This window comes from Nothoprocta perdicaria, unplaced genomic scaffold (assembly GCF_003342845.1).
Source record: "Nothoprocta perdicaria isolate Ctin4 unplaced genomic scaffold, notPer1 scaffold_183, whole genome shotgun sequence".
In the NCBI taxonomy this organism is placed as follows: Eukaryota; Metazoa; Chordata; class Aves; order Tinamiformes; family Tinamidae; genus Nothoprocta; species Nothoprocta perdicaria.
In genome coordinates this window covers 618,499-644,982 of record NW_020455016.1, presented here as the reverse complement: position 1 = coordinate 644,982, position 26,484 = coordinate 618,499, and the positions used below count along the sequence as shown (strand labels likewise).

The window sequence follows — 26,484 nt, the reverse complement described above, 5'->3', positions numbered from 1 at the left end:
AAAAARTGATAGGTGGTCTCCAGTTGGAAGGTTAATATTTAGGCTAATTTGATACGAGAGATTCTCTTGCTCAGCTGTAATTTACACTCCCTGCCTCATCGTTAGTTAAGTTCATTTCATGCCTTTTTGTATATGGCACTAAACTCTCAAATGTAGTAAAATGTCACTCATCTTTACAGTRTTTAGCCTATGATGATGCTCAAAACTCATCTCCATCCTCTTTCGCCTGTGTCCTGCTCATTCACCTGTTCACTTTCTTGTTCTGTACTTTATTATAGAGGATGTCTTGCATCCTTAAGGTAAGGGATAGACCAGTATATTCCTGTGCATAAATGAACTTGACTAGTTTTTGAGCAGAAATACTTTATTTGTTGCTGCATTTTCGTTGCTGTAGGTCTGTTCTTACAAAGCTCTAAATAGGTATCCTCTCTGCCAGGCATCCTTGTTAGGTCCTTTTTTTAACTGCTTCTGAATAGACAAATCAAATGGACTGTCCCTTCAAAATTCAAGAAAAATACTGGGCTAATGTATGGCTGCCTTTGTTATTTGCTCTCGCTCCCAGACAGCCTGCGTGCCTTTGCAGCAGCTCTTCCATACATTTCTGCTAATAGGATCAGATAAATATGCAACTTAGTATGTATATAGTTAGAGATGGACTAGAGAGGAAATGAGCCAGTGCAGGCAGACCTGGTGGCCTAAAATATTAGTAGGTTGAATTTTGGTGCTGTTAATATGTATTCACCTAGTAAATACTGTATGTCTCTTAAAAGTTGAATTCTTGAAATGCTGTGAAGAAGCTCTACTCTCCTGTTTTTTATTCTCCTCCCCACAGGATCTCAGTAAAAGCCCTAAAACCATGAAAAAGCTGCTTCCCAAACGCAAGCCGGAGCGGAAGCCGTCAGATGAAGAATTTGCACTGAGAAAAAGTAAGAGAGACTGAGCAAATGTCTGCGTAGTTTATAGGCTGGGAATTAATGTCCGTTGAAACTCTGTGGAAGTTGGATGTCCAGTCTGAGCAAGTCACCTGGTCTCCTCTCTCCTGTCAGTGGAGAGAGGTAGGCACCTTCAGAGGGCAGTTTGTTTTGCTCATTTTAGGCACTTATCCGGATGGGATGAGTTAATTTCTAATTGAAAAAGTTTCAGAAGCCCTCCCAGTCTTTTGGGTTTTATTAGCAAGGTAGCAAGTATAACACTGATGACCTTAGTTTTTTTGGGAAACTTGTTCAGTTGCTAGCACCTCCGATCATAGTATTCCTCCTGCAAGGAAGTAACTATTTTTGATATTATCAGTCTTGGTGGGCCTCATATCCTCTCTTTGCACGTATCTGTGTGTGAACTAGTAATTTCAGGCACATTTGTAGTCAGTACAGAGAAACAGAAGCTTCTACAGCACGATTTATATCCAGAAGTAACAATTCAGCTAGGTCAGGTTCTGCGTGCCTGCGAGGTCCCTGTTTCTATCTGCTTACTGCAGAAGGAAGCAAGACTGACTACAGAGCCATTCAAAGCTCACTAATATCAAAACTACCTTTTAATACTGTAAACAGCAAGCTGGAGGTTAAAAACACTCTCCTRCTTTTATAGGGTATTTAATAGCTGTGTTCTTGAATTGATTCTGGTAGGAGCTTCCACTGAGCTGGGTTTTGGAAAGCTGAGTATAGCTGCTGGTTCAAAGACTAGTTGCTTCCAAGGTCAGTCTTTTTAGATCCAATAGCCGCTCTCCGTCCCTAGAAATAAGGCTGGCATCTCTGGCAGAAAAAGTTGCAGAGCTTTTGGCTGCCTCAAGTCTTAAAAACATTAAGCCAAGAGAAACTGATACAAGTACAAGAATATGTATATATGGGTCAAAATCTGTGTGTTGGGCAATTTGAGGCAGCGAGAGTGCTAACATTATCCAGCAAACACTATTTATTTCATTGCTGGTTTTGTTCCAAATCTGCCTTGTAAATCTGTGTGAGTGCATAATCCAGATACTTGTCAGTACAAGGTAGGGTGTTAAAAATAACTTCTTTTTTACAGTATTTGTGTCTGAAGGCTGTAGTCTTTTGCTGCAACTTTTGCCTCTACACGTCTGGCCTTTGTTCAGGCCTTCTTAAAATAGAGGCTGTGCTTCTTGAGTGTTTAGAATGTGTGAAATGTTATTGTGAGCGTTGGGTCTGATCCCTTCATGCAGGGTTGGGGGGAAAAGCTTTTCCTCCTTGGCTGGTGCATGCCCATGTCAGGCAGCCTGCAGGAGATGCTCTTTTCTCTCTTGTTTTTCATCATTGACGTGGGGGAGAAGATCCCAGGCTTGGCAGCAGCAGCAAATAGGCTGTATATGTCCAACCATATATTAAGTCCATCCTAACAATCCCCTTAATACACAGTATATAATGATTTGAAGCTGCCTCGTTGTGTTCTCGGTGCGGTTTCTGTGCAGCCTTAAGTGCTAATTGTGTGTGAAAGTTGCCTGCTGGCTGAAGGGAAACCAAAAGTGTCTTTGGAATCGAGGAATTAAAGATCTGTTGCTGCTACAATTCTTTGCAGATTTTAAGAATGTATTTTTTTAAAAAACTTGATTCTCTTCTGCATCCTCAAAAGATTCACTGTGGACTGGTCAAGTAAGAAGTGTCCTTGTTTAAATTTAACCGATCTCTTAAAAAAGAATCTTTATAGCCAAGGGAGGCTTGGGCTTCCCATAATATAATAGGAGGTGTTTTTTCTACTCTGGTCTTCCTCCTGACTGTAGAAGGTAGCATTTGGAGAAGGGGTGTCCTCRTCAGTCTCCTGCACAATAGGTAAATGCAATACATCAGCAGCTTTGCCTTTAAAATGACAGTAAAAAAAGACAGTAAAAATGGCTGTGTCAGTTTTACCTGAGTAAATTTTAGATCCGTACCGATTTATTTATTTCTATTAATGGTCTTTTGGAAAATTGTGTATAATATAATAGGCCACTTTTTGTTTTTAAATTTGCAATTTCAGCCTCTGAAGCGCTTCATTTTTAAGAAGTAGAGAACCTAAATGCCACTCTGTTAAGCACCCTAATGTTACATTATTTTTAGTAACTGTTTTGCTGTTGCCACCTATGGGATCCACCAAGGGATGGAACAATTTAAAATACGCTTACAGAAATTCCGCTCGAATACAGGATGTGCCAGTTATAGGAGAACTTAGGCAAGAAGGGACTTTGTATCTTAAGACTCATTTCTATTTCTACTTTTTTGTACTTAAGGAAGTTAGTTTGTAAATAGCAGCTTTGTCATCTAAATGCACATTATATAAGAACCAAAAATAGAGGGGAAAAAGCCTTACACATAACATTTACCAAGTAACTGCTAATCTCCAGTGTCAGCTTAGTTTCATGATATGATTAATCCTTGCAATGCACCTCTGCTGGTGAATTTCTCTCCCTCATAATGGCTGTAATAGTTGAAAAACATTGTTGAATTTCATCTGTTCTTATTAACAGGGATCTTTTTAGGGATAATGGAAGTACCTCAGTCAGTTTCAGTACAGTTCTCCCGTCAGCCCCTGGAAGATGCAGGGAGATGGAGCAGCTGCAGTTATTCAGCTGACAGCTTTGCTGGACTTCTGCACTCATCAGCTTTAAAATACCACCTTTCAATATTTCGATGTATAAAGTGACTTTTCTTGAAAATGATTTTTTGTGACTTTACGGTGAAGAATTTTATTTATTCAAAGTRCTTAACTGATTCTTGACATACACTTTTTTCCCCCACTCTGTGAGTAATTAGAAACTCTTGCTCTATACTGGACTTTTTCACACTTCTCCAGCTTTTGGACCTGTAAACATTTTCCACTGAAGTACTAGCAAACTTTGGCATATTGGTGGTAGTTCTGTTYCTTTGCTAGGCACCATCTCTGAATCGCCAGGGATCCTTGCGGGGAGGCATTAGTCAGTCTTGCAACAGACAAACCTGGATGAGCCGGGTATTTCACCTGAGTGCACTTATAAAACCGAGGCCACAGGTGAAATTTTTGTCTTGGCTRCTGTAAGCATGCCACACAAAGAACAAAGACGACAAATCTGATTATTTTTCCTGCCTTGAAAGAAAAATAACCTGTATTTGAAGTATCTGAGTCTCTTAAGCTTTTTAAACTTGAGTATATGAGCAATTTTTTCTGATATTTTTTCCTTTTTAAAATTTTGTAGTAATACTTTGTCTTTTGAAACTTAATATAAACCTTCTGCGCATTGAAAGGTGACTAAGAGAATTTTTCAAGGTTGGTTTAGACTGAATTTTGGTCTCATCTTTTATATGTAGCATTTAGCCTTGAAAAGTGATTTAGCTTTATTAGAAAAGTTTACCTTAGTGTTCTCTTTTCTTTTTAATCTTTAATTTCATTTTTCCTTTGGTTCTAGGTACAGCTGCTTTAGAAGAAGACGCACAAATTCTTAAAGTCATTGAAGCCTATTGCACAAGTGCCAAAACACGTCAAACACTAAATTCAAGTAAGTTCCAAAGTGCTGAAATAGCTAAATGAAACACAATTTTGATTCTTAAAAAAAAAAAAAGACCAAAAGACCCTTTGTCTCTGGCCAAAGGTCTCTGGCCTTTGCAGGCAGTAAAGCGGACCTGGACATAGCACTTTGTTTCTTGTTCAATGTTAGCCAAGTTCCAGTGTAGGAGACTATCATTCTGTGAGATTCTTGTTTTTTTGGGGGGGAGGAAAGAGAGAGGGGTTGGTTTTATTTGTTTTTGTTCATTTCTGTGTGTTTTTTTTGTTGCTATTGTTGTTTGTTTCTGTTTGTTTTGTTACAAGATGTGTTACTAGTCATGATTCCAAGTTGTGCGTAACCTGCATCAAAAAAGCAGAGGTGTCAGGTGTCTGGACTGAGTATGACAGTTGCTCAGTATGTTTTTTGGTAAATGTTGAGGAGCTGGTAAGTAGAGAAGAGAAATGGAGAGTCGTGTATAGTTTTGGAGAAGTAAATATTTGTTTTGTTTGACTGTTCAGCAAAGACTTCTGATATGGAAAAGTAACCTAGACCCATAGATATTTCTTCTCTTGTCACTATCTCTTTTTAGTATCAATGACAAATTTTATGTCGTAATAGAATTGCAGGAGAAACTCTTCCCCTGGGTCTCTCTGTTGCTTAAGGCCATTTTTAGTTTCTCAGACTGGTATTTAGTCCATTGAAAACCATGCCTTTGAGATCCTACTTCATTTAATCCGAAGTAAGTTTGGTGTGTGGAGCTCCTCTGTATTGTAACACATTGCACAAAGCAGGGGAGCCCACCAGCATTTGTTCCATTTACACAAGGACACAGAAAACGCTGTTGGGCTCGTTCAGATTTGCCCTGTTTTGACGTTACCTAATGAGGATTTAGTTCCCATATGCTTGGAACCCAATATAATGACCCTGAAGTACTAGACTGGTTTTGCCATTAGCTAGAATTAGAAGATTGGACATTTTAACTTCTTGTCCACAAAAAGTGTTTAAATTTGCTGTATTAGTCGCTTATTTCTAGCAGAGAGTTCTGTGCCTATTTTGCTTCCAAGCAAAAATTCTTTCTGCTGGACACTGGGAAGGCTCAAAGTGCAGCAGCAGGATTTGTTCACAGATTTCTCCTAACACAAGTTCACTTACTTTTATCACCTTGAATATCCAGCAGGTTTCTGTTCCTATGTACTTCAAAATAGGWATGCAGCCTCTTATATGAAGGAGTGGGCTGCATTGCTCTGTTTTTTTCCTTTTTTTTTTTTTTTTTTATGTTTAGGTTTTGGAAACACGTAACAGCAAAAACCTTCATTTTAATTTTTCCTAGACAAACTGTTGGTCTCCAAGGTGATAAATCTGTTTTGCAAATTGGCTTCTATTAGATCATTTTTGATTAATCTTAATATGTATTTTTTAGCCTTACAGCCATTACCCTAATGTGTTTAATTTGATAATAGGAAATGAGTGYGTTCAAACTTCTGAACATACACTGTTATTCCAAGCAAAATTCATTGAGACTATTGCTGTTTAAAATGTTGCAACTGTGCTCTGTTCATTATTTTCAGGGTTATTGTGACAAGAAATGGTTGGGGAAACATTTGCACTTGCACAATTTGTGTGTGCAGTCACATAATGAATGTTCGTTTTTGCTTTTTTTTGCCTATTTTTCCTTTCTATGTATATTTAAGAAATATACATAGTGCAATAGACGTCATTGCATACATCAGAAGTCARCAGCTTTTATTTGCACTTAATTGCAGCAAGAAACAATGATTTTATAGTTGAAGCGCACGGCTGCTCTCTTTGGGAACAGTAGGGTTGGCGTCTAAGACCTCGAGTATCAGAAGATCCATTTGTAGCTGCAGTTGGAGGTGGAAAGAGTCGCTCAGTTCCCTGCTCGAGTTGCTTCTGTGTTTTTGGTACAGAAGAATGGAACTAAATGATTTCCAGAAGTTGGTACAAAAGGATAGAGCTAACTAATGTGCAGATATACAGGAAAAAATGTCAMTTTTTTTTATATACTCCTCCCTTACCTTTGTTTCCATGTTCTGCCTGTCCCTCACAGCACTGATTTGGCAGTTCTGCTGTTTAATTTGGAGGGACTGGTACGAAAAAAAAGAGAGGAGAGCTTCCTCTCCTCCTGCATCTTCTAAACTCAATACATTTGAGTTTATATACCTGAGGAGTGTGTAAGGGGTTACAAGCTGCCATACGCTGAAGCAGATCTTAAGCCTTCACTGGAGGGAAAATGCATAAACACTTCTCAGGTAGTGCCAGGCCTCTGGAGGGAGGAGCAGGGGCTAAAGCAGCCGTAGAAGGAAGAAGTGGCTTGTGCTGCTTTTGTGCACTCCCCGAGACACCTCAAAGCTCTTAACGGGGAAGGTGGATTTAGACAAAGTCCTTTGGAAACAGGGGAGTGTGGCCATAGAAGGGAGTCTGACTGGGGTGACTTTAGTCTCTTGCCCCTTTTCTATGAGACCAGTTACTTGTTTAAACAAATAACKGTGGGAACAGGTACAGAAGAACCTGTAATGGGACAGCCCCTTTGAGTGAGCGTAGGGATTTTAAAAAGATTTTAAGAKTAAAAAAAAATGAGCAGCCCTGCTCTGCATGAGAACGCCTCTAAACCCTTGGTTATTTTCTCCTGTATTTCTTCCTCTATAATGCTGACACCTGCACTTCCGTGGCTGTGTTGTGAGCTGGTGGGGAGACCGCTGCCCTCAGAGATCTTTGGAAGGGTTAATCTTCCTTGGAAATTGGTCCCTGATCTGGTTCACCCAGCAGCTCTGGAAATGGCCRCTCCATTGCGAGGCGGGGGACTAGCAGCGAGCCGTGGGGAGGGGAAAGTGCTGCTGCTTTTCATGCCAGTGCTGCGTTGGGACGGCCCAATGTGCTCCTTGATCTGTCCCAATCCTTATTCYCCCAGACCAGGGGTGACTCCATATTTGAAAAGAACCAAACCTTCCCCTTCCAAAGAAAAAGATCTGTCCTCAAAAAAGATTTTGCTTATTTGGAATTCTCGACTGAGGGTTCTTCAAAACTTAACCGCAACTTTGAAAATTGTGTTATAAAAATTCAAAAGTTATTACGTGATGAATGTAATTTATACTGAAAGCCCAACCAAAAAAAAAAAAAAAAAAAAAAAAGAAAAGAAAAAAGCTTTGGTGCCTTTTTAACAATATTTTCTCTTTTCCTTCTCTTCCCATCACCTTTTGCTTTTGTTTCATGTGTTTGGTTGTGGCTTTTCCTTCCGTTCTCCTCCTCATCCCACCTCTGCCTATCCACATCCGCCATCTCATTTCACCCATACATCCTTAGCATGGCAAGGCACTGACCTGATGCATAATCACGTCTTGGCTGATGATGACCAATCAAGTCTAGACTCCTTGGGTCGTCGCAGTAGCCTTTCTCGTTTGGAGCCTTCAGACCTCTCAGAAGACTCTGACTATGACAGTATATGGACAGCCCATAGTTACAGAATGGGGTCTACATCTCGTAAGAGCTGTTGCTCATATATCTCTCACCAGAACTAATGCACTTCTGAGCTTTTTTCTTAACAAATGCTTGTTGTATCACAGCCTGCTTTTCTTAGATGTTTTCTTGCTGTTCCTTGTCTCTTTAATGTGATATTTTAACAACTTCCGAGGGAGCTTCTGACACTTGAGTTATACCTGGTGGAAGGCTCTATTGCCAATTTAATACACATACCAATAAGTCATTTTAAAGAGTGTATATCCTGTTAAGGATGGTATTGAGGGTTTTTTAAGTGACTGACATTAATATGTAGCTCTGAATGGTCTGTTTTTTTGACTTGGTCAGTGTAGCAACAGGTCCTTTCTTCTTCTCTTTTTTTTTTTTTGTGTTTCTTTTGGATACAGCACGTTTTTTGTATTTTGTACTGAAACCATACTGGTCTGTGAGCCAAGTGCCAGCAATACGGAAATACTTTAGCCTTAGTGGTTGAATTTTCTATATATTATTAGCAAATTACAAAGCTGGTAGAGTAAAAGAAATCTGATTGAAAAGCAAGGAGTACAAGAAATGTAAAATCATTCAGATATTCACATATCGGTCCCACTTGTTTGGAAGAACATATGCTAATCCATGAAAATTTCTGTTTTTATACTGCTGCCTTTTCCTCATTGCTTAGACGTTTATATGAAGGATCACACTGCTTCCCCTCACTCCCAGTCTGGCAGTTATCATGAAAACCTGGCAGCCCATGCTCATTACATGCAGTGTTTTGGAAATCTCATGTAACTTACGGTCATACTGTCACTTTACTGTATGCGATAGTGCGGTAGAAAGCAGATTTAGATGCTTACTTGCCTGTTAAAATGCAGAGCTGTCAACTATCAGTTGACTGTTCCTCTTGAAAAGACAAGATGGAAGTGGTTCCCYAGATGAGCTTGAGTGTTCAGCAGGTGAAGCTCTAGGTACAGGTGTGACCAGATGCGATCAACTTGTGTGAAGCTCTCAAGAATAGAGTGCTTGGCTTTCGTTTTTTCCCRTTTGGAGCATGTCCGTGATGGATTTTGTCTTGTAACTTTTCCCGTGAGCAGGTTGGTTTTCAGCAACAACCCTTTCCTTACAGTAATGTTGGTTTTGCAGAGAGCTGTGACACCTCATTCCCAGCTGAAGGTCTAGGACCTGCACGTGGGCCAAGCGTGGGGCCGAGCATGGGGTCTGCCTCGTGGATGACACAATTGGAACTGAAACAAAGATGAAAGATTTTCTAATTCACTAGCATTAGGGAAAAGCCTGTGCTAAAAGGGCAGCAGCAGTTCTCATTGTCGCCAGGATGCCCRGCTGCAATTCCCTAACTCCCTTTCCAATCGGGATGAAAAGCGAGTATTAGTGCTTGAACAAGCCCAGAGTAATCATGGTGCAATTGACTGCTGCCTGGGAACTTGATCACACTCTTCAAAAGTTTACAATAATGAAATAATAATTACTAATTTAATTATAATCAATTTCTGCAGTTAACTTGAGCAGAAAGTGAATAACTGCTAGACACAAATGATTCCCAAAGGTTATTGGCATGGAGGAAGCTATTTCCAAGTAGTTGCTGTCTGTAGATTTACATTCGGTCTTGCATTGTTTGGTCACCTGTTCTATCCTCTCGCTGTTGTTTGTATTTGCAAATTGGACTAACAGAAGCCACATTGGTCACTGAAGAGAATTTTCAGGGGTACATGAGGAGGAGAAAAAAAAAAAAAAAAGGTCATTTGTTAACTTAATGACGAGGAACTTACRTATAGTTTTATTTGAACCGGAGGAGTCTTGGTTAGAGAGCTGAAATAAGTCTGTGTGCCCCATGCCATTCCACTGTGCATCTGTAAGCCACTTTGCTTTTCCTTTGAGTCAAGAGTATTTGTTCTAAATTATATGAAAAGTATGGATTGCTTTTTTCCCCGTTTCTTAAGCTGTGGTGTTCTAGTTAACTAATCTKTTCTGCATTGGATAAATGATAGTTCTTTCATGTCTGTTATATGTTATATAGTGTAAATATGAGTTTGAAATACAGTTGCTGCACTGGAACTTTCCTTATCACGCAGAATGTTTTGTTACCCAGATCTGAAGATTCTATTGACTTTCTATGCACCAAAGCTTTGACAGTTTACCACCATTAATTATTGTAGCATTTGAGTCACATAGTTACCATAATTACGATCTTTCATATTAACATCACTGCACAGTTAAAATCATTTGCTGCCTTCAGTGTTACAGGCCAAGAGCTATTGTGAACTGATGAGGAGTATTAATGCAACACGCTTAAAAAAAATGCAAGTGTGGAGATGGTGGTATTCAGTCCAAAGGGTCCGTGTTTCTATTTTTGTGGAACTTTAGTCCTGGTAACACTAGTACCTGATGTTTATGCAATTCTGTAAAATACACGTGTACAGTTAATACTGCAAGGATGGAGAGTCTGAATGAGAAGGTAGGTTCAAGCCATTGTCAGCCCCTCTTCACGTGGCTTATCCAGTGTTTCCATAAAACTAGTACTTGCCATAAGCCCAAACCGATCTGTATTAATTGGGTGTTTTGCATAACCTTGCCAAAACACAGTAATGTGTGTATATAGTGGCGTGAGACATAGAAGAAAATGATCTATATTGTGAACTTCATTTGTGAATGGGAGAAGCCATCTTTAGTAGGCGACTGCCTTTTGAAACCACAAAATGGATGTATATCTGAATGTTGCATTGTACTGTACAGTATGCCTATTGTTTGTGGTTGCATATATCAACTCAGTGTTTTGTTTTCTATACAAAGGATATCTGTTATGTACAGTTGAAATAAATTTTGCATTTGCTAGACTGTGACTTTAATAYTTAATTCTTGCATAGGGGGAAAAGGATGGCAGAACTTGCACCGTACCTCTTCTTACCTCCCTCTTCTCCCCTTGCCTCCTTTCCCTCTCTCTCCTCTCCAGAGCAAGCAAATTTTGAGGCAAAAGTGGGGGGTATTTTTGTCGACTCAGTGTTCAATTTAATGTGCTTGTGTTACATGAATGTGTTCAATGTAATTAACAACTGCAGGCAACTCCACCTGAACTGTGTATCCTTATGTATATTATCCCCCCTGTGGAAACTTTGCCATGTTTTTCTGACTTTGTTGACTGTCATTTTAATTTTTTAACTGATTTTATTGCCTTTTTTTATTGTTTGTACTGGTATGTGCTCAGTAAAAGCACAGGCTGAATAACTGGAACAATTCAAGACCAATTTCTGTAAGCCCTGTTACCAGAGATGGTTTCTSTTTCTACACCCTTATATATTTTTAAGATTAAATACTATAACATATTGGTCTTTAAAACAACAGTTATTCTGAGTGCTTCTACTAAAAGCTGCTTAAATTTGACAGAATTTAAATAAAATAAYGGACTACTGTAAATACTAAAATGTTTGCATCAGAATATATATCGTGAAGGAGCAGACAGCAGATATAATCCCCTAGTACTCCTACAGTGTCTTAAAAACTTTTGCTAGGACTGTAGCAATTGTAGTTTTAGCCCTACAGCCCTCCGGTTGCGTATTTTTTATTGGTTGATGAAATACAGGAAACAGTAGGGCAGCTCTCTCAAAAATTGTCTTAGAAATCTCTCACTTTTTCAGGTGATTTCTGYGTCTATCAGAGTATTTACTGTGTTCTTAAATGGCCAAGACCTGCATATTGAGTTGCTCATTGATTACAGTCCATTTCAATGATCAAAACATTTTGCTGTAAACTGTACAAATCTGTCATCTTAGTTATGTGGAGTTCTTTCCTACCAGTATCTCTACCAGTTAAAAAAGAATCATAAAACATTCATGTCAAGACCTGTTTGCTACTCCCAAGGCTGTAAAATTTATAGTGAGGGCTTAAGCTTGGCCCATTATGAATTGTTGCCTGCATGAGATACTGAAGAGCTTCCTCTTGACTTCAGCAGATCTGTACCATGAATGATTTTGTTTGTTTGTTTATTTATTAGTGCTTTGGCTAGAGCTTGGAAGCACTAATTCACTAATTTTAGGATTCTTSATTTTGGGAGTTCACTAAAGATTCTTGGAGAAAAAGAGTTATTGTGGCCGGTCTGGTCATCCATTTCAACATCTTGAATTTGGCTAATGTAAGGAGAAGTTGTGTGTTTAAACTCATGAGTAATTCTTATGTTTTGTGCAGTTTTTGCTTCCACAGGAAAATGCCATGTCTTGTGTGCCCTGGTGGCTAATCAGGCTTTTACCGGGTGTATGTGCACGTATTTGTGTTTCAGTTGCCAGTCAGACTTCTGTCTTTGAAACTCAGGGGAATAAGTTTGAAGAGCTTCTTAGCTTGTGAAGAGATTCTAGTTCAGTTGGTAGAAACCCAAATTGTATATTTGCAAATCCGGTTTTTAAGTTTTTAACTTTATTCATATGACCCAATATTATTATTTTGCTTTGTTCCTCTCCTTGCCTCTCCAAATTCAAAAAAAAAAAAAAAAAAAAAAAAAAAAAAGAGAGAGAGATGCTTAGGAGTTGTTTAGTAGTTTAGTAGAGCTGTTCCTTGTGGTATCAAATTATGCCATGAGTTTGGGACATGAACCACCACAGAGGGGAATATGGGCAAATTTAAGAGCTGAACTTCTGTTGCTCAAATTAAGAACCTCATAATCGCAGGCGAAAGGCAAATCTCTCATTYGCCATGAAAGCACCTAGGCTGAGCCTTGGCACAAGGGCCTTCTGGAGGCCTCCTGTTCTTGGTGGACTGCCTGCTGAGGCCCTGAGCTTAGCTGCTCGGAGCAGGGGGTGAATCCTCACCTCTGCTTTCCCTCCGCTACTACTTTGTTGGCTTAGAAGGTTCCTAAGTAAATGAGGTGTCTCTGAACATAAGCAGAGAATTAATATTGCTTACAATGGAAAAAATATCTAAATATCATCTGCTTCTGCTCGTGTTTCCCTTCTGCCTGATGTGATAAGTTCTGAGGAAAACTTCTGGACTCCCCTCGTGCCTCCTAAAAGATTCAAAAAGAAGGACCAGACTGATTACCAGCACTCCTCCTTTTGAAGTCTGACTCCTGTAAGGAACCAGCATCATATCATACGAACCTTTTTATTTATTATTATTATTATTTTTAATTTAAATGTCTCTTGCTCCCATCAAAGAGAGAATAAAAAATAAAGAAAAWAAATAAACTGGGATCAGAGTTACACTTGCAACCACACGTCACTGGGAACCTCCCTGGAGTTCAGTCTGCACTCTTGTTGCTTTCCAACTGGTGTTAAGGCTCAGGAGGGAGAGGGCTTTCCCTCCCTTGCTCCCTCCTTTTCTCCCTCTCCCTCCTGCCCTCTCTCCATCCCTCCTTCCCCTCGTCTCCCCCTCTTTCTCCTCCCCCCCCCCCCTTCCATCCTTAGTTTAAACTAAGGTTGCACTGTCTCAAAGTAGCGCAGGGCTAGGAGTGTTAGGTGTCAGTTTAAATACGGTCTTTTTGCATGTCTGAGTCAGAATGAGGCTGAGTGAAGTCTCTAAGAAATTCAGCACAGAACTTGCAGATTTAGGRTGGAGGAATGGTGGCTGCATCAACCTGAAGCAAATTGTGATTCTTCTTTGTGAACCTTGAATACATCCTGGAGAGGTGCTTACGGGTAATCTAAGCTGTAGCAACCTCCCGGACTCCCTTAATGCAGCTCTGAATGTGACATCCACTGCCCTAATGCAATATACGAGCTATGATGTAGCCTCTGTCTTCCTGTCCTATCCGGACAGAGGCACAAGATGTGGTTTAGGGAATATTAGTTAGTGCCAGTAATGAAGTGACACTTCTTAAAATTTCTATTTAGATGCACATTTGCAAGTAAATGCATTCTTAAAAAAGAAACAAAGCTTTTTGCATAAATGGCATGGAGAAACAAGACAATGAAATACTGTAGTTTTGCTCTTAGAGCTTGGCACGGGAAGTCTGATATTATTGTGTAAATATTCATTTGATKACAGTTGTGTTGCAGGATAGATGCATGCTTATACCTTTTGATACTTTGAGGTTAAAAAAGGAAAAATGCCTTCTTTTTTTCAGTATAAAGATGAACCATAAAAGCAGAGGGTTCTGCGGTATGAGTGAGAAAAGTTGCAGTGTGAATTAGGGCATCAGAACCATGAAAGCCAGCTTAAAACTTACCCTGAATTCCATGCTAGTTAATACATTGTGCCCCAAAAAGGTCGCTGTAGACAGCAGCAGTTTGCATCACGTAAGTGTGTACGTGTGGAGCAGCCGTCCCCATTTGTATGTGGCTGGAAAGCTTTGCTTTCATGGAGCTGCCCCTTGTGTGTCTCCGCAGCGTTAGGTGTGCTGTGCGGTCCGCAGGCAGGCGCTGATGTGTGCACATCTGTTTGAGCTGCATGCCTGTATACAGCTGTGATTTGTTTTTGTCATTATGTTTTAAAGCTGTCTCCTCCATGCTATTTCTACCTTTCAAAGGACCCGTGTTACTCTGACCAGGCAAAGACAACTGAACGGAGCTCCATATAGAAGTAACCGTAGCGTGCTGCTCCCTTTGGCTGACGGGCAYCACGGGGGAGAAACACAGTCCTCCTTGGCTCAATTCCTCCCTCAGCGGGTGCTGCACTGAGGTGCTCAGAATTGAGATGCTGGAACCCCAAATTTAGTGATCCAGTGGCAGCAGGTGTTTAACTAACTCCCTGAAATAGCCGTGAGCTCGATGTTTTGTGTTTGTTTTGAGCTAATAAAGCAGAGCAGTAACCAATTAATTGAAACAGATGAGAGACATTTTTGCAGTTAATGGTTGATAACACAAACAGGGAAGTGCCCTTGAGCCCCTTATAGAGCTTTATTTCTCAAATCAACCTTCCCTAAGAAGTTTGTGGGGTTGTATATTTTTTTAAATCAACCCATTAAAGATTTATCCACAGAGGTCAAGAATTACAACTTTCAAGGACAAGTTTCTGTTCTSAGGTGTACAGTAGTCATTACTCCATAAAATCTGATTGCTTAAAAGAAACAGCTTAAAAATTCTTTCCTCCATTAAAGGGTATTTGACCTTATTTCCTAAAATAATGTAACTAGCTGAGCTATATTCTTTTTCTYTTCTACAAGCTCATGTGCAGAACTCAACACAGCAGTGTTTAGTGTGAGTTAATATTTTCATTGAGCTTGATTTCTTTAATTTTGTGTGTGTTGATGAACTCTAGAATAAAAACGCTGTCACTGCAAAGCAGCTGTTGGCAAGAACTAAGTAATTTTTCCTAATGGGCACTCAYTCCGTAGTAGACAATTACCAGTTCAAACTGTCTTTCAAATTAAGCTAATTCTGCTTAGTCAAAATTGGTTACAATGAATGCGTAAGCAACTGCCTATTGATCGTTAATATTGATTGGGATATGTTAGTTAAATATGCAAGAACTTCAATGCCTTATCTACTCTGCTTGAATTCTGAAACAATTCCTAGATATCTATTTATTTACAGATGTATACAAAAAAATTTCATATTGAAAAATATGCTAGTAATTTGTTGCAGCTTAATTAAATGACATTTCAAAAATATATACATTTTGGATGGACACATCTCTGTGCATTAGTTTTGCTAATTAGAAACATTTTTAGAAACTATATGAATTATTTTSATGTTAAAATTGTAAGATTTGAGAAAAAATATTCTGAAGATATTACCGAATGTTTTGAGTTTTGTCATCAAACCATTTTAGCTGTTTTAAAATTATGTATTAAATATGAACTCGGTTTCATTTGGTAGCAGTTTATTATGGGCCTCAAGGGCTGTGTTTACGTGTATGTGTATATATGTCTATGCACATATATGCACAATTGTGGTGTTTATGCCTTTCCTTCTGGGAAAATGATTTTTTCCTCCTTCCATCCTTGCCTCATTTGATATCTGTCTTCTGCTCCTCACTGACAGAGTAATTCAGTTTAGAGTGGAATTATTTCTTTGATGTATATCAATRTGAGATCAAAATCTGGCCTTGAGGCTTAAACTGCTGTTAGTTAAACACATCATTCATTCATTCTCTGTTGCAGCTGTGATAAATTTGTATAAATGTACTGCATATTATAGTGTACTGTTCCTTAAACTAGCTGTAACTTCTCTATCAATAACACGGAGGGCTTCTGTCACCAAAAGGGTAGGAGTGAGTCAGCCCCCCCCTTTTTTTTTTTTTTTTTAAAGTGTAGGATTGTGGATTCAAATGTAAAAAGATATGTTGGTAACTGTAAGTGTAGAAGGGAGGACAGAACTGAAATACCTTGGCCATATAGTGTATCTTACAATATGTGAAATAACAAGCTTTCAAATATCCCAATATCATTTGCAACGTGCTCATTTTGTAATTTATTTTTACAACAGGTTCCCGTAAAGAATCAGCTCCTCAAGTCCTGCTTCCAGAAGAAGAGAAAATTATTGTAGAAGAAACTAAAAGTAATGGTCAGACTGTTATAGAAGAGAAGTAAGACAATTTTTAATGACTGATGGATTAAAGCAGACTTGGCACTCTTTTTCCTCCTTCCACCTCCTGTTGTAGCACCAGGGATGTGTTGGGGGGGTCATGTTGCTAGTGGAGGAGTCTGGAGTTCGCTGCCAGGCCTGGCAGTGTAGTGGGCCCTTCACTTAGATGCTGTATGTGCCACTGCGTTGCTTTCTTCTGTAGTAAGAATTGATGTTTTTCACTTGTAAGTGGCTTTCCTGAGTGCTATAGAATTGTGGTATCATCTTTGCATTTTGTGTGGCGTATCCAGTTTGAGGATGTTTTTTGTTCTTTTTTTTTTTTTTTTTTGTATTTAGGATGCTTTTTTTTTAGTAATATATTGAAAGTGAAATACAATTCTGTTGCAGGAGCAATGAATACAATGAGTGTAGTGGGCCCTTCACTTAGATGCTGTATGTGCCACTGCGTTGCTTTCTTCTGTAGTAAGAATTGATGTTTTTCACTTGTAAGTGGCTTTCCNTTTTTTTTTTTTTTTTTTTGTATTTAGGATGCTTTTTTTTTAGTAATATATTGAAAGTGAAATACAATTCTGTTGCAGGAGCAATGCACAGAATGGACTTGTGCTGGTTTCTGTATTATGTTTCTGTAACAGGATTCCATTTCAAGTCTGTTTTTGTTTGAGGCCTGTGTCCTGTCATAGAAGGTAGTGAAAGGTCCTCGTGTAATGACATAAATCACACAAAGAGGTGATTAAAACAAGTTTGTGAAAATGCGTGTTAGCTGTTTTTTGGTTTTAGTGTTTTTCATATATCAGTTTAATATTAGATTTCCTTATGTTTTCTGAAAACTCTTGTAACAGTTATTCTTTTCTTCTTATCTTAGAAGCCTTGTCGACACAGTATATGCATTAAAGGATGAAGTACAGGAATTAAGACAGGTTGGTAACTTGCTATATTTATACCAGAGAATGGAAGGATGGAAGGCACAATATACAAATAAATACATATTTTTAAATGGTGTAGTTTAGTAGGGATGAATTTACGTCTTGCACTAAACTAAAACCCTGAAATTTGCTTTTAAAAGTAAAACTTGCCATTTTGACAAAAGATGCTCTGTTTTGTTGTTATGTGACCTGTGAGAATTGTGTTAWATATCCTGAGTGATTTACTAAGCTGGCTTTCATTTATTTTTGAATGCTATAACTTGTAAACTGTTACAAGTTGCTATAATAAATGTGTAGAGCCTGCAGAATACTATTTGTTCTTAGGGCATAAAACTTTTATAGGGCTAGTTTAGACTTTTTATTTTTAACAGTCCTTCAGTAATCAGAGCACCTCCTGCAACTCAGTTCTTAAAAGCTCTCATTTCAGGAGACAAATGAGTCCTTTGCACTGCTCATTGTGTGGCCTTTTTTTTTTTTTTAATGAGGGCTACAGGTTAGTTTAGGTGACTAATTTATCACTTGAGGGAATTGCATAAGTTCTCACCTGCATAGCTGGTAGGGAAGAGGCAGCTGGTGTTTTAAGCATGTTTTAAGTTTAAAAATATCTCTTGTTAAGACACAGTGTGTTTAAACCTCATTTATGTTTTTGATGGTTTCAGCCTATAAAGCATGTGTATCCCAKCTTTATGTGAAACTTCATGTCATCTTTAAAATTATGGATCATTTAACGTAGGAAATTCTGTGATAAGCTGTGAGYCTTTCTCTGGCCTAACTGCTCCAGTATAAAGGATGAAAGTGCTCTGCAGGTCTGTGCATGACCCCGAAAAAGTCACCTTTTCCTAAACTTCAAGTAACAGCCCTCTTCCCTTCTTCCTCTTCAAACAGACAATCTCCTGAGAGCTTTCTCATAGCTTTCAAAACCAAGAGCTATTAAAACCTTATTCCATTTTCCTGCATATTTGGGATCACAGAATCCCAGAATGGTTGAGATTGGAAAGGGCCTCTAAAATCATCTAGTCCAGCCCCCTGCTCCAACAGGGACACCCAGGGCACAGGGCGGCATCCAGGTGGGTTTGGAGACCTCCAGTGAAGGAGATTCCACAACTTCCCTGGGCAGCCTGTKCCAGGGCTCTGGCACCCTCACAGGAAAGAAGTTTTTTCTCAAATTCAGACAGAACTTCTTGTGCTTCAGTCTGTGGTCGTTGTCTCCTATTTCCTATTGCTGGCCACCACTGAAGGTAGTCTGTCCTCGTGCTCTTGGCACGCTCCCATAAGATATTTGCACACACTGATAAGATCCCGTCTCAGTTTCCTTGAGGCTAAACTGGCACAGACCTCCGAGCCCTCTCCTCATACGAGAGATGCCCCAGGCCCTTGGTCATCGTTGCAGATGTAGAACATCATAGCTTGTAAGCATTTACTGGTCCTTTGCTGTGATGTTGCAACTTCTTGAAATGGCAGAGGGAATCTCTGAGATGGGAATGTCCCCATGACCCAAGGCTTCACGGACAGAAGCCCATCCAGGAGTATCTGATGGCTGCTGTCAATCCCAGGCCACCAGTTTGTGACCATTACTACAAAAAGTGGGTCACTTAGCGGTTCCCATCAGTTATTGATCAGTTATCAGTTAGTTATAGCTATTCTTCCACAGGGATTACAGTGTAATAGATTTCTGAACAGGGTGGGAATGAGGGAACAGGAAGGAAAGTAAGGAACTGTGGATCTTCAAGAAGAAATTTTAATTTCTCAGTTTGCCAGCAGACTTGGGGAGATAATGAAGGAAAGGAGGAGGCAGAGGTGGATACCTTTCAGTTTCTAGAAATTTATGGAGATGAAAACTAATGGGAGTCCAGTTGGAATCGCCGGATTATAGACGCATGTTATTCARTACCAGGAGACCCTTGATCTTGGGGTCTTAATCAGAAGTTAAGACAGCAGTTATATTGCTCTCCTACTTTTTCCAGCATCACCATGGTCTCTGCTGGAATAAACCATGTAAGCATTGCTGTGGTTTGGTCAGTGATATTGATACAGCTCTAGTAATAATGTCATAATGTCATTTTGGTGCACAGTGCAGAATATTGAGACCTGATACATTCATTAATACATGTGCATGAGGATRGCGTTTCTTTAAATTCAGACTCTCTCTCTACTGTTTGTAGTTGTCTGGCTGGCTTAAGACTTGGTCTTAAAAATATATATATTTCTGAGAACGTAAATAAAAATGTCAAGATGTTCCTTGTAACTATTTGCTCCTAATTAAGGAAGTTAATTTGCATTATGTTGAAGAAGCTTTTCTGAGATTGTGAAACTAGTTATAATAACAGGAGGCTCTTAGAGGGATGTATTTACTACTGTTAGTGTTGTGATTTCTTCTCATTTAACACCAAATACACTCTTCATTGATCAGCTTTGAGTAGAAGAATTGAAAATTATTGATCATCTATTACTCGCACCTGCATTGTAAAGCACACCTCAGGAAATGCCTGTGTTTCCATTTGGTGGTTTTCTTTCATTGGGTCAAGTACTGTGTCAGACTTGTACTATTTTAGCAGAAGGCAGAAGAGCTGCTTTGCTTTTGAACAGCTAGTTACAGTCTTACTGAGAAGAGCCTCCTGAATTTGTGGTGATTGGTGTGTGCTGGAAAAGATCTGTTTATTGTTGTAAAAAATATACTGATATTTCTGTCTCTATTCAACAGGATAACAAAAAGATGAAAAAATCACTGGAAGAAGAACAAAGAGCTCGCAAGGACTTGGAGAAGCTTGTTAGAAAAGTTCTAAAGAACATGAATGACCCCTCTTGGGATGAAACCAACTTATAACTAATTTTTTTTTCTTTCTATTGAAAGACCAGTTRTAAAACTGAGCGGGGAAGCCTTCTGACATTAGTCAGTGTTGCATCAAGAGCACTACAAAACAGGATTTAACTGGATCTAGTTTGTTTTTTTTTTTTTTCCTCTTGCTCTGAACATATAGAAACGGTCAAGCCATTCACTGAAGCAATCTGTACTTGTGTGGAGACCATGGATCCTGAACTCTACTAAACTTAATTTGTTTGCATCTAAATTACCTCATTTTGCAGAAAGTGCAGCACCTGACTAAAAGTCCATGTTTTTCAGTGGCTTTTTAATTAAATATATATTTTTTCTTGTAAATATCTGTAATTTTGAATGCATATGTGATTGATGTATCAGGGCGATAAGGTGGCTTTTTTTTTTTTTCCTCCTGTTGTGATAATGGTCGCAAGTGTTAGAAGTGATGGCACTAGTCTCACCTATGGTTGGCCAGCGTTCTTTGTGGATAATTATGGATTTGTTCCGAATTACCCATTCATCACGCAAGCAAATTTAAGAAGTTTTTCCTATTAACCACTGTATTTAAATTCTCTTATTTATGCTTGTGCATACACTTTAAAACCGTTTACAGTTCTTTAAAACAGTATTAAATCAAATTGCAGAAAGTGTTTATCAACACTAGAAATAATTTTTAGCAAAACAATTGCCCGGGATTTACATCTACTACATCTATTTACGCTTCTTTGGTGGACTAATTTGCTGTGCTTTGGCCACCGAAAGACGTCGGTCCCTGARAGATGTATTGCCTGCTTTTTACTGACTGTGATTTTTAGGTGTTTATGTACTACGTTTTCTATTGTTGGGCTTAAAGATACAGCTGGCTGGTAATTTAATGGATCATACAGTTTGCTAAAGCAAAAAGATAACTGAATCCTTTTTTTTTTTTTTTTGTGAATAAATTGTTGCTATTTATTTTTATGGTCACAACAGTTAAACTCTAGCTAACCTTTTTGAGTAAGGTAAGGCACATGGGCTAGGCCAAACTCCATTCAGAGCTCTCTTTCTATACCACTATATGATACCCTTGGTTTRTTTAGAGTTTCCAGACTGTGGAAGCGTAGTCAGTCATTCCTTTCCCATCCTGTTTTCTCAGAATATTACTGGTTTCCATCCCACTAGAATTTAAACAGAAACAAATCTGGAAATAAAAGTTTTGTTCATCATATTGAAAATTCATAATTTGCACCTCTGACAGATAAGGCAGTACATACAGTGAATACTTTTGAAAACCTTTATTCCTTAGGCTGGTAGGTGTAATTACTGCARTCCTTTCCTACATCTAAAATAGGAGATGCCGCATTAACTGCAAATGATGAGCTTTGGTTGGAGCACTTACCAAGTTCCTTAAAGCTCATCGTAAAAGTTTCTTTGATTTCAGTAGACTTTGGGTCAAGCCCTAAACAGTCCCCTTTTCTGGGCTGTTTTTCTGCATTTAACATCCAAAAGTGCAAACATAGCTCAGACCAAGTCACACCTTTGGTAGTCCTGATTTTCTAATGTCCTTTAACTGGTGTTAAATTTAATGCTTGGACTTGAGCAGATGTTTAGAAACTTTGCAGAGCTGTAACCTGCATGATGAAGATGATAACAACTTTCATGGGCAGCCTAAATCTGATGAAAAATGTATGCTTAAATCAAAAATTACAYATTTGAGAAGCAATTCTGTGGGAACAAATGCTTAATAATATGAATTATTTGATTTTAAAGAACTAAGTATATCTGTAGGTATTTAAATCTGCGTTCCTGCAATATAAAATGTTTATGTTTAATTTTAGAAGAACAGATTGTAAGAAAGAACTAAAAATATGTTCTCTAGCTCAGTTCCATGTATTCAAAACYTTTAAGTTAATAACAAAAAAAGTGTTTCTGTTGTTTGCAGCTGCAGAAAAATGTGAACTGACAAATATAATTATCTTCATATTTAGAAAATACTCTTGCTAAAAGCTACGTGATACTAAACACTGCAAATTAATTGCATATGCTAACATGTTTTTGCTTTCTATATTACTGTGTTAACTTTAATTTTCCGTTGAACATATAGGAAAGGACATTCCAGAGGAAGAAGTACAAACATTAAGTTTTAGCTGTACTTAGCAAATTTTAACTCAGGAACAGCTTCCATCATAACATGATTTTATTTGACATTGTGTTGTAAAGACTAGCATTGCTGTGTAAAATTTGCTGACACTACAGTACCTGTGATCTTACTTCTGACAGTACCCTTATACTGATGTCTAATGAACATGCCTTAAACATTGGGATTAAGCAGTTGTTAAATACGACCAGGACTTAGGGACAGATTTTGGTCAAGGTGAATTGGGATGATGATGCTTTTTTACAGAAAAAAAAAAAAAAAAAGAAAAGAAAAAAAAATTAATACTGTGTGTAGCTTTTGTCCTTAGCTCTAGAGCAGAGAGCGAGATTCGGGCTTTTGGGAACCAAGGAATATCTGAACTTTTTTCTTTTACAATTTGTTATACTGTAAATAGATTGTAAATTGCACCATGTGACCTTCGGAATTGTTGGGAACTTTGTATAAGCATGGATAAATGGGGCACTGTTTATTTAACCTATTAAAGGGTTATTTCTTTGCTCTCATCATTTAGGGATGAGGAGATGAAGCCATTTCTTATCCTGTAGATGTGAAGCACTTTCAGTTCTAAACTGTCCAAAATGTAGCATAACATTTCTCTGTACTTACTGATGTATGCTTGTTTGTCTCACCATGTCATGGCATCTTAAAGATTAAACAACTGGTTGCCTTTGTATAAACCTTCTTAATGCCAATCATTTAGGGAATATTAGGGTATCTGTTTACAGTAACTGTGGAGAACTCAAATTTAGTTTAGATGTCACAATAATATCCTGATATGGACTACTAAAGTGTTTATGCTACATTGCTGTAATTAAACCATGATTTTCCCCCTATACAATGAAGTGTTACATTTTATATAATGTGTGAATTATGAGATTAAGAAGGAAAACGTGTTGTTTTTTTCTGTCTTTCATACAAATAATCCTTGCTACTTAATAGTAGATAAACTGTTTTGAAAGGTCCTTTTCATGGTCTTTTATAATAAAACAGATCGATACTTAGAAAGGGACAGGAAGTAGGATCTTAGCTCTCTTGCATTTAGGAATTTTTACTGCAAAGTCTTTGGCAACCTCAACCAACTAGGACATTGCAAGAGATGCAGGAGATAAAAGATGGAAGCTGATGTGAGGGAGAAAAACAACAACAAAACACAAGAAAATCAAATTGCTCCATAAATAGTTTATCTACGTGCATGAACTCTTCRAATAAAGCAGAGAGTGGTGGTGAGAGTGCATCCTAGGAACATCACTCGCACTTGACATTATGAGGATGCTGTTAATGGTGGGAACCGTAGTGTAGCTACAGGTAAGAGGAAGTGCAGAGAGGCGCCTGTTTGATAAGGTGGCTTCAGCCTTTGGACAGGTATTTGAAAGGGTAAATAACAGTCTTAGATATGTTAAAATTGTATATCCAATACAGTTCAATTTATCAATATCCTGTGGTTGAAAATAGCAAAGGCCTTTTTGTGTAGCATCTGTAATATTTTGACAGAAATCTTTTATTTCCTGGCTTTTCTTTTGTTTCATTATTGAAACACAGACGCTTAAAAGCATTTCAAGGTTCACTTTCTCTATCCTTCCTCCCTTCATCCCACACACTTTCAGSGTTGATTTGGTTCACAGAATGGTTGAGGTTGAAAGGAGTCTCTAGAGATCATCTAGTCCAGCCCCCTGCTCCAGCAGGGACACCCAGAGCACGGGGCACAGGGYGGCATCCAGGTGGGTTTGGAGACCTCCAGAGAAGGAGACTCCACAGCCTSCCTGGGCAGCCTGTTCCAGGGCTCTGTCACCCCCACAGAAAAGATCTTCCTCACATACAGTTGGAACTGCTTGTGTTTCAACTTAAACCCATTTCCCCTTGTCCTATCACTGGCCACCACTGAGAAGAGCTTGACCCCTTCCTCCCTACATTCTCCCTTCAAGTATTTATACATATTGATCAGATCCCCTCTTAACCTTCTCTTCTTCAGGCTAAACAGCCCCAACTCACTCAGTCTCTCCTCATATGATAGATGTTCCAGTCCCTTAATCACCTTTCTTGCTCTCCGCTGGACCCTCTCTAGAAGCTCCATGTCCCTCTTGTCCTGGGGAGCCCAGAACTGCCCCCAATACTCCAGATGCAGCCACACCAGAGCTGAGGAGAGGGGCAGGATCCCCTCCCTTGACCTGCTGGCAGCACTGCTCCTGATGCAGGCCAGGATCCCATTGGCCTTCTTGGCCACGAGGGCACACTGCTGCCTCATGGTTAACTTGGTGTCAATCAGGACTCCCAGGTCCCTCTCTGTGGAGCTGCTCTCCAGCAGGTCAACCCCTAATTTGTACTGGTGTCTGGGGTAAAAAATACAGAATGCTTCACAGATTTGTGCGTCATCTTTGCASATGGGCCATGCTAATCCTCTCTGTATCATTCCAATTTTAGTATATGTGCTGCCGAAGCGAGCACATGGTTAGTTGGTTAGATGACTTAATGACAGCTGTTTACCATCCAGCCACACAAATATATAACATAGCTACTGGCATTGCTGTATAGTGTACTGCATGCCTGAGATAAACTACTCTGCTTACAAGGATGGGATTTAGAGTAGGAACTGAAAGRGTTAGGAAGATAGATGTTTGCTGAGGAAGATGTGAGAGAGATTAAGCTGTTGCTGGAATGAAAAACAGAAAAGATTTTTCCCTCATCTTCTGTTTTGGTTGGGTTCTTGTATGTTGGGTACTTGTTCTCCTTAAGTAACCATTATTTTTTGATTACCATCAGAATTTCTCTCCAAATCATAACTTGTGTCAACAGGTAAGTAAAAGTTCGTGTTTAATTTCTTCTTGTTTCTGAAAGGCTTTTTTGCCCTTTTGTTAATTCCCTTCAGCAAGGAATTTGTGTTCGAAAAATGTTGTCAGGCTTTTGCCCTGTATCTGCCCAGAAACATAGGAAATATGTTGCAAGGGGATAATATGTTTTTATAGCTGGAAAAAAATATGTGGTGTATCARTGAAGAGTTTACAGTGTTTCTGGGGAGACAGAGGAAAAGCAGAGAGAGGATTTGTAGATCACAAATGTGGCAGGTGTGTGGGGAGAGCTACCRAAGTGCTTTGAGACTTGCAAATGCTTGGCCATGCTTTGATGCACTTTGGGCAGGAGKTAAGCAAGTTAATGATGCTACAGGCTGGGCTGGTAGGAGCAGCAGAGARCAGGTAGCATCCTGCTACCAGCACACTACAAAGAGCTGCTTCCACTCAGGCTGTAGCGGTTTTCTGAGAAAAAAAGAGCAATCAAAACAGATCTAGAGATGCTTTTTACTGTACGTGACTGGAGTTGCTAGTGTTTTTTGTATCCCTTCTTTGAACGTGCACAGGTTCTCTTGTATGTGAATATGGCAGAGGTCATAAGATGCTTTTGATTTTCCTGTGTGTAAGGGACAAGGCTTTTCCTTAGGCTTGCATTTAAAAGGCAGTGGAGATGGACACAGAAAACCTTTACCTGCTGCTAGAAATTAATGCTAGGAGTCTGACAGACCGTACGTGGCACCCAGACGATAATGTTACAGGTAGRCTTGGTGGGACTTCCCAAACAATCTTTTTAACCAGTGTATTGCTTATTTCTTTTAGCGATCTCTTGCCTGCCRAACAGCTGTAATCGCTCTGTGTTTTGCTGTAGGCACGGGATGAGAATACAGAAGCAGCGTGTGCTGGCAGTATTTTCCCAGCAGGGGACTGTGTTAGCTTCCGCGTTGTCGGAAATGGCTCACAGTTTCCCTGAATTTGAGGCTATTCTGCGCAGCTAATRTTCGTACTTTTGTATGCTTTTGCAACTGGCTGGAGTTAGCTTTTGTAAATTTGAAGTTGCTTTTCCCAATGCAGGAAATGTAGCCTACTGACAGTTCCTCCTGTAAGAGTAATAGCCCTTTCTGTGGCACTCACTGTAGCCAGCAACTTGATAGTGGCTTGAAAATGTTCACACAGCATTTGGATTAGCAGCTGTATGGTTGATTCTTTTATTTTGTTGCTCTTTTATTTTCCCACATCCCCCTGTCATATGTAACTTATTGCAGTGTCTATGTGTTAATCATCCTAAGGGTCCTCTGAACAAAGTACAGGGTGGATGTGGCGAAGCATGTGGTTTATTSTGAGGTAAAATAAGCAAGGAATTTAATGTCAGGCCTTAGTAAGGAAGGCAGAATTCCAGGCGGCTGAGAAACAAGCACTGCRATAGGACTGGCCTTTCCATCTCCT

The 26,484-nt window shown here is 39.1% G+C and overlaps 1 protein-coding gene and 1 non-coding gene across 3 annotated transcripts in view; one reads left to right on the top strand and one right to left on the bottom strand.

Moving 5' to 3' along the window:
• The window catches only part of ARHGEF7 (Rho guanine nucleotide exchange factor 7), a 71,064-nt gene extending 48,194 nt beyond the window's left edge, over positions 1-22,870 (top strand). Inside the window, exons 16-21 of one of the 2 annotated variants that reach the window (XM_026036659.1) lie at positions 833-926; positions 4,367-4,456; positions 7,766-7,942; positions 16,285-16,384; positions 17,246-17,300; positions 20,008-22,870. In XM_026036659.1, the coding sequence (XP_025892444.1) occupies positions 833-926; positions 4,367-4,456; positions 7,766-7,942; positions 16,285-16,384; positions 17,246-17,300; positions 20,008-20,130 (639 nt within the window). In that variant the 3' untranslated portion in view covers positions 20,131-22,870. The remainder of the gene's footprint in view (positions 1-832; positions 927-4,366; positions 4,457-7,765; positions 7,943-16,284; positions 16,385-17,245; positions 17,301-20,007) is intronic. The other variant, XM_026036660.1, reaches the window with a different exon arrangement.
• A 1,723-nt stretch (positions 22,871-24,593) lies between these two features.
• On the bottom strand, positions 24,594-24,700 carry LOC112945141. The gene has a single exon (XR_003248959.1). It is a non-coding gene; the product is annotated as a U6 spliceosomal RNA (small nuclear RNA).
• Between the last annotated feature and the right edge of the window lie 1,784 nt (positions 24,701-26,484).